This window comes from Rhamphochromis longiceps, linkage group LG8 (assembly GCF_057381845.1).
Source record: "Rhamphochromis longiceps isolate RC_006_pf linkage group LG8, R_longiceps_female_GT1.1, whole genome shotgun sequence".
Taxonomy (NCBI): Eukaryota; Metazoa; Chordata; class Actinopteri; order Cichliformes; family Cichlidae; genus Rhamphochromis; species Rhamphochromis longiceps.
Window position 1 is genome coordinate 5,553,309 of NC_140564.1, and position 12,929 is coordinate 5,566,237.

The window sequence follows — 12,929 nt, forward strand, 5'->3', positions numbered from 1 at the left end:
GAGACGAGGGTGGGCGGTTGGTCTGAGGTGGGGCAGCTGACGAGAGCTCCTCCTCGGAACTGAGCCAGGGCTTCCGACGGAGCTCGTCCTCCCGATACGCCCGTAACACCTGCTGCCGCTCCTCTTCACTGAAGTCACTTGCCTCTGGCATCTCCGTGCTCCGCGTAGTGTAGTCAGGCGGTGGCGAAGATGTGGAAGCGAAACGTGAACAGACAGTGTAACGGTGGTGAGCCTCATAGTTCCGATTCTGACCGTTTCCGGCTCTTCATGCTGGAACAGCTGCCCCGGGCGGATGCCCACAGTGGAAACGAGAAAGTCCCGGATGTGGGGGCGCAGCGCGCCGAACAGCCACGGGAGTCCGGACCAGGGTTTTAATAGTTTTGCAATTTTCATTAGTTTTTATTTTTATTTAGTTTTGACTTCAGATTTTCAATTTTATATCAGTTTTAATTAGTTTTTACCAATTGTTTGCTAGTTTAGTTTAGATTTTTTGAAAATCCTTAGTTTCAGTTTAGTTTTGATTAGTTTCAGTTATAGTTTGTGTTTGCAATAATTAAGTGTAACAAAATCCCAGTTTCATCATATCAGTCATTCTCTTCTGCTTATCCTTGGGTATGTTGCTATTCCAGCTACCATACCCTGCACCCTGGACAGGTCGCCTGTCTCTCGCAGGGCTAACACGCAGAGACAGACAACTCACATTCCCACCTATGGGTTCTTTAAATAAATAAATAAATAAAGACAGATGAACAACCATTGATACCAGGCAACTATAAAATGTATATCTTGGCCCCAATGAGACTATTAGCTCTTGCAGCACCGGGTGTTCGTAATTTTGGTTCAAGTGAATTGATAAACTTTTTGAAGGCAATTGACTCACACAGTTATGTAGATGTCCCCGTCCTGTTGTCTCGGGATGCATCACGCTGCCTTACCTGGGGTTAGCTTCTGTTTCTGGGGATGAGGGTTGAGTGTGCTCCCTAACCTTCTCAAGGTAAGCTAGGTTAGCCTTCTTGTGTGAGCTTTTCAAGTGCACTTTAAGGTTTGTGGGATTTTTTTCCCTTTAAAAATGTTCCTCATAATTTGTCTCTTTCCACTACAAGACACTTGCTTTATCCAAAGCACAGTCATATTCAAAGTAATCCCAAATTGGACTCTGGCGCTTTCTCCTGACATGATTCTGCGCGTGGACGGAGCAACACAGACGACTCGACTAACGTACTGGCCACCTGCTGGCATAATGAGACAGCAAGAAAAAAATCTGGAAACTAAATTTCATTTTCACCCTTGACTCTTGTATGACACGCACACATCAATGAAACTAAACACATTTTTGCTATAAATTCAGTTAATTTTAGTTAGTTTTGTGAACACTCATTACAGTTTTAGTTAGTTTTCCTTTTTTTTTTTTTATTTCAGTTAACGAAAATGTTTTTTCACTTCTAGTTTTCGTTATTTCGTTAGTTTTCGTTAACGATAATAACCTTGGTCCGGACACCATCCGCTGTAGACGAACGGCTACGGTCTCCCGGTATTCGCCTCCTGGCAGCGTCGCCCACTCCTGACAGTGATATTCCACCGTGTAGATCAGATCTTCCCGGAGGTCCGCGGAGGGGTTGTGAGCTGCTGGGTCCATGTCGTGGTCACGTTCTTCTGTCATGGCTCGCTGTGTGGCAGGCAGGATGAGGACCCAAAATGCAAACTCACGGACTCAGGGGATAAACCCAAAATCACAGCTTTAATGCTGGAAGGCAGATCACAGGAAATACAAAACTTAAACTGGGAACCATAAAGCAGAGAGACACAGGGAAATCCACGCAGCATGAGGGGGAACGCGACACAGAACTGAGGGAGACGCAGACATAAATACACAGAGGGTTAACGAGGGAAGTGGGAGCACACGGGGAACACAGGTGACACTGATAATCATAACGAGACAGGGCGGGGTGAACATAACATGACGTATACAGGTGCGGGAATCACAAAATAAAATAGGAAGTACACGGGGGTTCAGACAGGAGGGGAGAGAGAGAGCACAGGAAGAACATAGACATAATGGGCAGGGGAAACATGGAACAAACACAAAGAGAGACGAGGGCTCATAAATACACAGAGGGGCACACAGGGGGTAAGAGTCACGAAGGGAAAACACTTAGGGAACAACAAAACAGGACAACTCAGGAAACATGGCCTAAATAAGGAACGAAATACAAGAAACTAAGAATACTGGGCCAACATGGCCCAGGACCATGACACTTTCAAGTACAAAGTTGTTATGAAGTCTGTCACATTCCCCCCCTTTTTTTTCTTTTTTTCTCCTTTATTTATTTATCCTTCTTATTTCATTGTACTGTATATTGTTACTCTTATTTCCCTTGTATGTCTACTGTACAAACCGAACTGGAATGACTGACTGTTCGCTTTATAAGTTCAATAAAGTTTGGGGGAAAAAAAAAACCTCTTCGGCCGCTCCCTTCTGCCGTATTTTGCGGCAAAATTATCCACACCCACCGCCGCGCTATGAATTGTGGGATATATGGGACCACGAAGTGTGCACCGGACCACGTTTGATATTTGGAGAAATCGACGGCGCATTTGGAGTATGCATTTGAAGTACACTTCGAATTGGGACAGCCGTCGTCGCGTGGCGGTGACGTACCCGCACTTGAAATGCATACTTCAAGCGTGCAGACCCTGAATTGGGACACAGCCATAGTCTCTCTTCCACAGCATGTCTTTATCCTGTCTTCCTTGTCTCACCCCAACCAATCACAGCAGATGGCCCCACCCCTCCCTGAGCCTGGTTCTGTTCGAGGTTTCTTCCTGTTAAAAGGGAGTTTTTCCTTCCCACTGTCGCCAAAGTGCTTGCTCATAGGGGGTCATATGATTGTTGGGTTTTTCTCTGTATCTATGAAGCGCCTTGAGGTGACTTTTGTTGTGATTTTGTTGTGTGTGTTTTGCTTTACCAACATCTGTATTCGTCTGTACAACTGTGACAGTGTCAGACATCCTCAGCACAAAGTGATGCTCAAGTAATTCTGTGGAATGTAGACAACAGCTGAAGAAAGTTTAGTATAAAAGACCAACAGGTTGAAAGATAAAAGGGGAAGAACTAGTTATAACAATAATGTTGGATGCTGTTAACTCTGACGTCATTCATCGGTGGTCAATTTTGTTATTTGAGTAAACGAATCTAATTGAAACTACAATGTTGATATTTGTAATATCTTCTGTCTATAAGTTCATTTAACAATAACACTACTTGTTACACAAAGTACATAAAATTTGATACAAGAAAGAAAATGTTATGTAAAATGTTGCTCTGAAGTATTTTATTGCGCTAATTTAACATCAATCTTGTTGGATTTACTGGAGCTAAATAGCTGAACTCTGTAAAATGTAACCAGTGAACGTTTGTCATGTTCACATAACAATTTTTTAATGTTTTAGATGGAAATATGGTGGCATAATAAAACCCATTCAGTGAAGTAGAACAGATTATTTTTGAGTATGTTGCAGCTGTTGATGGTTCCTTTGACATGCTTCTGTTTGTTTAATGAATAAACTGTTAAATCCTCAGACTTCAATCTTTCAATCCAATAAACGACACCAAACAAGAGCCAGTAGCAGAAAAATAGAACAGAATAGAAAAGACCTTTATTGTCATTGTACATGTATAAAGAAAAATGTGCCTTTTTATGTATGTTCTGTTTTGGCAGATTTGGCAAGTTAGTTTTTCATAGGCACAACCGACATCCTCACCTCTGCTGCTCAACTCACGAATGCATTCTCCCTTCAGTGACGCGCCATTTAAGGGGAAATTAACAGGCTAAGAAGCATCTCCCAACAAAGACGTCACTGACCAAACAAATGTCCTAATTTATTGTGCAAAGTTTTCACACACAGGATATAATATATATATAATATATATGAATAAATGCCTTTGCATTTCAAATTCTGTAATATCAATGTTTTAGTCGTTTTTAAATACAAGAGCAGCAGAAAATGTTCAATAAAGACAAAGAAGCTGTGAACCAAATAGCATTTTAATGAAATCATTAGTGGTTAAGCAAAGTAACATTACAAAGGAAACAAAAGCAAGCAAACGGTTAAGTGTAAAGAACATTTGTTCCATTGGCACAGGCTTCAGTGCAGCTGCATGTTGTTACTGCTCTCACAGACATGGCATTGTTTCCCCCTTTTGGTGGTTTGAGCATCAAATCACCAAAGGTCTCAGCTGCACATCGACAATGCTAAAATATTTCAGCCGTCCTTACATATAAATGTCATTTGTTGCAAGCTGTGCAAACATCACAATTGTTTGACATGTAAATGTGGAAGAAGCGCAGGCAGCAGCGCACTGGCTGGGATTCACATTATATACAAAGATGAACAGCAAATGGTGATGACTCTGGGAACTAAGCTTTGACAAACACTGCAGAAACCTTTGGGAACAGTTACATGAAGCTCTCTTAGAATCATTTGTCATGTATTTGTAGCCTTCTGGCTTCTGGCCACGCCCCCTGCCCTTACCACAGAACACCTGTAGAAATATATGATGAATGAGCTACAGAGATGCAGTCAGAGCAGAACATTCAAATGCAAATCAACATAAATTCTTGACTTTTAAAAAGAGCTGTTGGTTTTATTGGTGAACACACGTGTAGAGGAAAATATGATGAAATGACCAGACACTAGGGGTCAGTGTCAGTCTGCAGCAGTCACATAAAAGCTCCAGAGAGCACACAGTGATTGTAAAAGCTGAGGATGCGTTGGTCCTTGTGGCAGCTTCTTTACCCAACTCATATCAGACGGTCTTTTGAACAAAAAAAAACAATAAAAAATGACAGAAGACTTTTTTCAACACAGGAGAAGATCACTCAAAGAAATGTAATGGACCTAACTACCTTCATTTTCATAACGGTTGTTCTTTGGGAGAAATGGCCGTACAATGTTCTGTAAAAACAACAAAGACACAGCGAGTCTACTACAGTCTGTCAGCAGTAAGAACATTAGCCTGATATAAAATGTGATCACATACAAATACACAAATACTCAACAATAACTTGGTAACAGACATCATTGTGCTTCTAAGTAAAGAGTAAATTAAGCAGAATACTATAACATTAGTAAGTAGAGACGGTGGAAGGAATAGCATAGCATGTGTGATACTTGATATTTCTGGATAAGCGTGAATATTTACTCTGTGAATTTATCATTTATCAGTCGGGAATCTGCAGCCCGACATCCTTTAAACAAACATTTCTCCAGCTGTGAGTCAGACAAAGGAAAAAGGGACACTTTCTAAGAATAATTCAGCCCTGCTCACAACAAACTTTCATCTTCTCCCCTTTATCCTGGTCTTTGCTCATGATCATCTCCACCTTTGGAAATCTGAGAGGAATGTCACATATTCCTTTGGATAGTGATTCTTAAGCCATAATGTGTAATCAAATAAAGGAAAAAATATAACTTGTTGTAGTCTTAATAACAGCGCAGCCTTTAGCACGTGGTCCATAAAAAGGACCTTTTGGGGGAGGGGCCTCTGTAGATGATCACCTTATAGAGCTGAAAAGCCAAATGTGTTAGCACTCTTCATGGTTATAGCTCCAGGGTTTCCTCTCTGTTCTCAGGTGCTACTTTTAAAAATCCTAACACAAAGACTGACTCTGACTGTGAGTGCAGAACAATCAGGGCCAGTGGAGCTTTGAAGCAGGCAGACATGTAGGTGAGATGCAAACAGAGCCAAAGGTCAGTTAAAGACATCACCGGCCTCCTGCAAAAGCTCTGACTTAGTTTGGTTGTGTTTATAATTGTTCTGTTTTGCTGCAGAGAATGATTACAATCTGTTTGAATGCTCACTTTTTTTAGGCTGAATTATTGTCTTGGGCACCACCTGTCGGATAATCTGAGAATTACATGTTCCCAGAAAGCATTTTTGTGAACACAATGTTGTCTTAATTGGCAGGAATCATGGCCAAAATCAAAATAATAATAATAATAATGATACCCAGGTTGTAATTAGCCTCATAATTTTCTGTGGTATCTTAATCTTAATGCTAACAATGATCTTGTTAGCATCTGCTTTATATCTTTAATCGCTATCTCTGTCTCTGTCTTCGTGCTCCTGCAAAGCATCGTGGCTGTCCTCCTCTTCATCCTCATCAGCCTCTTCCTCATCACCACCTCCATTCATCATTTCCATCTCCACCTCCACCCCTCCTTCCTCAGCCTCCGCGTCCACTTCACTGAAGGGCTCGGGATCCTGTGACACCTCGACCATCTCAGTGCCTTGAACCACTTCAACAGCACCCTCGCGAATCTTTTTGACGTGGAAGGTGAAGGGGGGCACTTTGTACACGGCGGTCTTGGACCGGGCATAAACCACATGGTCTGGTGTGAAGGCTTTCTTCATCTTGTCGCTGGATGTCTTCATCTTCTGCTTGCGCTCAGGGTTGACGCTCATGCGTGTCCCGAGTTTTCCCATCTTCTTCTCAATGTTGTGGCGGGTCTTCTCCAGGTTTTCCTTGGTCTTCTGCTTGGTCTTTTCTAAATTCTCCTTGGTTCTTTGCCTTGTCTTTTCCAGGTTCTCCTTTGTCTTCTGCTTGGTCTTCTCAAGGTTCTCCTTGGTTTTTTGTCTGGTCTTCTCCAGGTTCTCTTTGGTCTTTGCTCTGGTCTTATCCATCTTCTCCTTTGAGAAAACAGTTTTCAGGTTTTGTACACGCTGCAGGCTGCTGCGCTTGATGCGTTCGGCACGAGTCTCCTCCATGGCCTCCTCGATCTCCAAACCCTCTTCGTCCGATGAGAGGTCCACATGAGGCTTGTCTGCCTTTTCTCCTTCTTCTCCCTCTTCTCCGGGCTCTTCCACAGCTTCTTTGAGCTCGAGCAGACTGCCTCCTCTGCTTCCCGACACAGACTCGGAAACCTTCATGGATTTTGAAATGCTGAGTTTCGAGGGAACTTTCACTTCATCCTGTGGAGAAAAGAGCATAAATCATGACATTATTTCTTCTGATAGAGGTTTTGTTAACGTACTGTAGCTAAACACATTACTGACATATTATCACATTTTAAGGCTGATAGTGTGTCTTGTTACATATCACAGTCCAGAGCAGCGTTGTGGTTCTGCTGGTTGGTGTATCCAGATTCATACAGGATTAAAAGACTGATTAATGTGGTGAAGTCACAATTCAAATTTTAGCTTTAGGATAGGAGTATTGGTAAAAGGAGTGGTATGTCTCTGCTATCATGAAGTGCTTTATGTGTGTTTGTGCATTGTTCCTCTTTCTGTCGATGTGTGCAAGTACTCACAGGCTAACCAAGCCAAGCCGTGTGACTCACTTCAGGTTTTCCACACAGTGCAGCCATTAGAGGCCATCATAAACAGAGACGATTCTGAGTAAAGACATGAAGCTGTCTCAGAGGAATGAAAGGAAAACGTTTGTGTGGGATGTCAGCTGTGACAAAAGGGGCAAACAACATAATTACAGTGTGCGCACAAAGCTACTCTGACCCTTCTGCTGACATCATTAAGATGTGCTTAACACACATGCGGAGGGGAGGAGAGTGCTCCGGGACATTTAAAGTTTTGTGGTTGAACCATGTTTGTCTCTGCAGGCTGCTGCATGCTCTCATTCTCTGTCATGTCGTGTTAACCTGGAAACTCTGTATCATCGTCCTCCAGAGACGGGACCTCTCAGCAGGAGAGGTAGTGGGATTCTTATTTCTGCACTCATTTGCTTCTGAGATGAACCATTGTGGTTTTTATTACCTCGTGACTTCTAGCACACTGTCTGGAGGCGACATTCTGGAATAGCGGTCCTATCACTCTGCATCTGGTGAGCTTTGCAGTTTCCGAACTTTACTTGTTTGGAATATTTTGTATGTGTGACCTGCCTCGCCTGACCCTGGCCCGCCCTGTAAAGCATTCCTGTATAGAAACACTTCACGCTCGCCTCCATAGTCATTCATTCCCCTCTCTGTTCCATCTTCCACCCACCATATCTTCCCTTTCTCAATAACATTCCAGCCAAGGGAGCCTATCTTTCTCTTTTCTCATAAATTCAGCACTCTGGCCTGCAAATGCAGGGATGGAAGAGAGGGCGGGGGTCTTCCTCTTTCCATCACGGCAACTTTGAATCCAACTGGGCTCCAGACATGTACCTTGTGTACTGAATGTAGTACTTGCTGTATGTATTGTGTGTTTGTCTCCCCTTACACTGCCTTTATTGTCAAAACAGGAACTCGGTGGGGCCGGGACAAAGGACTAGCAGGGATGGGGGATGGTCAGGTGAGGAAAGTGGAGATGCTTTTCTGCTGTCGTATGAAACGACTAATTGCACACATGGGATGATTCTAAGAGTCGTGGAAAACCATCTGGTCCGCAGGAAGATGATAGCATCAAAGTCTTAGCTGGAAGGTAGCACTGAGAGCTAAGTGTGAGCATGTAGAGGAGGGGGGGGGGTCTGCATCCATTGTGTTCTGTTCTCGTGGTTTTATTGAGGTATTGTGCTGCAGTATCTTGGGTAAACTTGACCTTAGATGAAGGATTTTGGCTTTCCTGCCGGGCGGGGGTGCTGGAAAATACCTGCCTAGTTACAATTCATTGTGTCTTATATTGAAGTCAAGGACAATGCAGTGGGTGCTGAAAATCACTTAAGAAAGGTTAAACCTCGAGCCTGGATCTCTCCACACTTAAAATACTCCCAGGTACACTTCCTTCCAATGACACCACACCATTTATTATTCCAGAAATAATTTGCATGTCCCAGTAAACAGTAGATTTGGTATTCCAGATTCCAGGATGGGCTTTTGTTTTATACAAACCAACATGCTTCTTTTGCCGTTTGCACCCATATTCATCACATACATCAACAGCACAAATAGGTGCTTAAGTAAAAAAGGGTCATTCCACATATCTTTGTAATGACATTTTTACATATTTTATCTATCAGAATCAGAATATTTTTAAATCCTCTAAAGAAATGACGTACAAACAGTGCCGTAGCTCCGCAAACGCACATAACGCACACTGCGTAGGGCACCAAATGGCCGGTAGGGCACCAAAAAAATCAGGGTCGTAAAAAAAAAAAGTAAACCATATTAATACTATAAATATCATATGCATTAATATGGTTAAACAATACAAAAGCAACATAAAACAATTTTCCCGAGAAAAGGGGTGAATCTGCTTTGTGCCCTGTCTCCAGTCTCCTCCTGGTGCCCCCCCACTCCCAGTGGTCTGTTCTATAATTGGTAAACACCTGTTTGAACATGGCCTCGAAACGGCAACAGGAGTCGGGAGCGGAGAAAAGAAAGAAGAAGAGGAAGCGTGATGAAACTCAGGCGTCGCTTGCCGGTAAGGCAATGTTTAAATAATAATAATAAAAAAAGTTCATTATTGTAGCCCTTGCTTGCACGCTCATGTCCGTCAACTCTGTGATAGCTCCTGTTAGCAGTGTTCATACTGTGTTAACAAATGTTGCAAATGATTGATGTTGGGTAGTTTGTTTACGTTGTGGATATGAATATAGAATGGACTACTAAAAGCAACTCATCATGGTCACTCAATTGACGGTTTTCAGATAACGTTAGCAATCGTGACTCACGATTGCTAACGTTATCGTGATTCGTGAGACTAGCATTTCCCTCCTCAGGTTGCTAGCCGGCTAACGTCATGCATGCTACTGATTAACCTTAACTTTGGGATAGGTCAGTGATGCAGTCAAGTATTATTATCAGATTAGACAAGATTACTTTGTATGTTGCTGCATTTCAGGATATCTATAAAGACGCATATCTTATTTATGCCATTGACGTCTGAACACATAAATAGTTCTCGTCTTTCTTTAGGTTCATAGATCAAGGGCGACATCTGTTGGTGAAACTGTAATATGAAACCTATATCTTCCAGTAATATAGATTTCCTACTTGCGCATTTATATCAAATTATGTACAGCATGTTTATATTGCCATTTGCCATTATGAAAATCTATACATGTAAAATATAGTTAGTAATTTTTAAATGTACCAGTGACTTACTTAATTTATTAGTCTTATAATGCAATCTTTCGTAGGCCTACTGTAGATTCAAAATTGTATTTCTGTAAAATCCCTGAATATTTTCTCTTGTATGCAGGGTCAATGCTTAAATATGTTCAAGGAGGATCTCAAGGACAGGATGAACCATCCAGTAGTAGTGCCATCCCTGGACATCAACCACCAGCCATTGTAGACCCTGCAACAATCCCTAGCCAAGAAGAACAAGAACCATCAACCACCAGTTCAGGTACAGTTCCATACACAAGTACCACTGAGAGTCCTGTCACTGAGAGACTATCAGAAAGTGACACTGTGGAGACATGTGTGCCCCCTTCAACCGATCCTGCTCTTTGGCCAGCTCACATTGTAGATGCTGATCGTGTTGAAATTGTGCGGAGAGGTCCTTTTAATGTCAGCTCTGATTTTAATTTTCCAAAGGGGCCTGATGGAAGAGCATTTCACACTAGCCTTAAGTTCAAAATTCTTCCCAATGGAGAAAAGGTTCACCGGAGCTGGTTAGTGTACTCACCGCAGAACAATGCTGTGTTCTGCTTTGCATGTAAGCTTTTCAGTGTGAAGGATATAAAGCTGAGTACAGAGGGCTTCAGTGACTGGTCGAACATCAACATCCGTTTGAGGGGTCATGAGTGTAGCCAAGACCACATACAGTGCATGCTTAAGTGGAGAGAACTGGACACACGGCTAAAGAAAAGCATGGCAATAGATCAACAGGAGTTGACCTTACTAGAGGCAGAAAGGAAAAAGTGGCGAGAGATTCTCAAACGATTACTCTCAATAACTCTCTCACTGGCTTCCAGAAATTTGTCTTTTAGGGGCTCTTCTGACTGTCTTTATGAGCCGGACAATGGCAACTTCTTGAAGGAAGTAGAGCTTATGGCAACATATGACCTTGTAATGGCAAATCACTTGGCCAACATAAAAGATGAAGGTTCCCACACACATTACCTCAGCCCTGAGACACAGAACGAACTAATTCAGATTATCTCTTCAGAAACATTCCGCGCCATTGTGAAGCAAATCCAGTTGGCAAAATACTTCTCCATCATTCTTGACTGTACTCCAGATGTGAGTCACACTGAACAAATGTCAGTCATAGTACGCATTGTTTGTTTCCAAGCACAACCAGATATTAAAGAATACTTTCTTGGCTATATAAATGTGGAGCAAACAACTGGCCTTAACCTGTCCAATGTTGTCCTTGACAAGTTGAAGGAGCTTGGCATTCCATTTGAAAACTGTCGAGGACAGGCCTATGACAATGGGGCCAACATGAAGGGGAAGAAGCAAGGTGTTCAGGCCAGACTGCTACAATTAAACCCGAGAGCATTGTTTGTGCCTTGTGGAGCTCACACGATGAATCTGGTCATAGCTGATGCTGCCAAGTCCTCTCCAGATGCAACTGGCTACTTTGGGTATTTGCAGAAGTTGTTCAATTTCTTTTCCAGTGCCACCCAGCGATGGGCCATTTTAACAAAACATGTGAAATTGACACTTAAATCTTGGAGTGACGTTAGATGGGAAAGCAGGCTTCAAAGTGTAACTGCTGTCCGGAGTCAGACAAAAGAAGTGAGGGATGCTCTCCTGGAGGCCAGAGAAGCTGTAAGTGATGCAGTCGCAAAGGTGGAGGCTCAAGTGCTTGCTGAGGAAGTAGCCTCATTTCGATTTTTGATTTGCTCCATCGTGTGGTGTGAACTTCTTACAATCACAAACCAGGTGAACAAGTTACTACAGTCCAGCTCCATGCAGCTCGATGTTGCTGTCAGGCTCATTGACACTGCCAAAAGTAACCTCTCTAAATACAGACAGTCTGGGTTTGATGAGGCTGTGTCAGCTGCCAAAGAACTCTGTGAGGCCCTGAACATAGAACCACAGTTGAAGGAGAAAAGGCTCAGGAGCACAAAAAGGCAGTTTGCATATGAAGCTGTTGATGAGCCCCTCCATGATGCCCTTAAAAAGCTTGAGGTCACATTTTTCAATTGTGTTGTGGACTCTGCTTTAATCTCCCTACAGGAGAGGTTTGAGACCATGAATCAAGTGAAGGAGAAATATGGAGTGCTGCTTGATTTCAGCAAAGTGAATGGGATGTCCAAGGAGGATTTAAAAAAACACTGCACTGAAGTACAGAAGACACTGACAGATAAGGGAGTAGCTGACATTGATGGACCTGAGATGATGCAGGAAATCATCAACCTTCCTCAGCTGCCACCACAGACGTCTGCTTTGGAAATGCTGTCATTTTTACATGACAATCAGCTTCAAGAGGTATATCCCAATCTGTGGATTGCTCTGCGTATTGCACTGACCCTGCCTGTCACAGTTGCCTCTGCTGAGCGAAGCTTTTCAAAGCTCAAACTCATTAAAACGTACCTGCGTTCATCAATGGGGCAGGAACGTTTAAGTGGTCTGGCTGTTATCAGCATCAATGGTGACGTGGCTCAGAAGCTATCATATGATGACCTTATAGCTGATTTTGCAACCAGAAAATGCAGGCGTGTGCCTCTCTAGGCCCTAGAGAGGCACACCACGCCTGCATTTTCTGGTTGTCAGAGTATGCCCTAGAGTCTAGGGCATACTCTGACAACGAATTGTAAAAATGTTTAACATAGTTACTTAAGGAATGTGGCTTTTGTGTTCAAATTCTTATTTTTCTTATTTAAGTTTCTTATTTAAATTCTATTGTGAAACTATTTGTAAATATATTAATAATAATACTATTATATTATATATATTATTTTTTTATAAAAAAAATTACACATTATTGCCAGGCTCTTTGTTCTTGTTCCAATGTTCAATTTTTGTTTCAGTATTTATTTGTAACAGTATTTTTAACCTCCTTTAACCTTATTTATTTGTTTAACTGTCATGTT

General features: G+C 42.3%; 1 protein-coding gene across 1 annotated transcript in view; it reads right to left on the reverse strand.

Moving 5' to 3' along the window:
* Positions 1 to 4,028: 4,028 nt before the first annotated feature.
* LOC146662979 (caveolae-associated protein 1-like) overlaps positions 4,029 to 12,929 on the reverse strand; it is a 39,541-nt gene continuing 30,640 nt past the window's right edge. Inside the window, exon 2 of the mRNA XM_085415546.1 lies at positions 4,029 to 6,973. Within this exon, the coding sequence (XP_085271672.1) occupies positions 6,095 to 6,973 (879 nt within the window). The 3' untranslated portion in view covers positions 4,029 to 6,094. The remainder of the gene's footprint in view (positions 6,974 to 12,929) is intronic.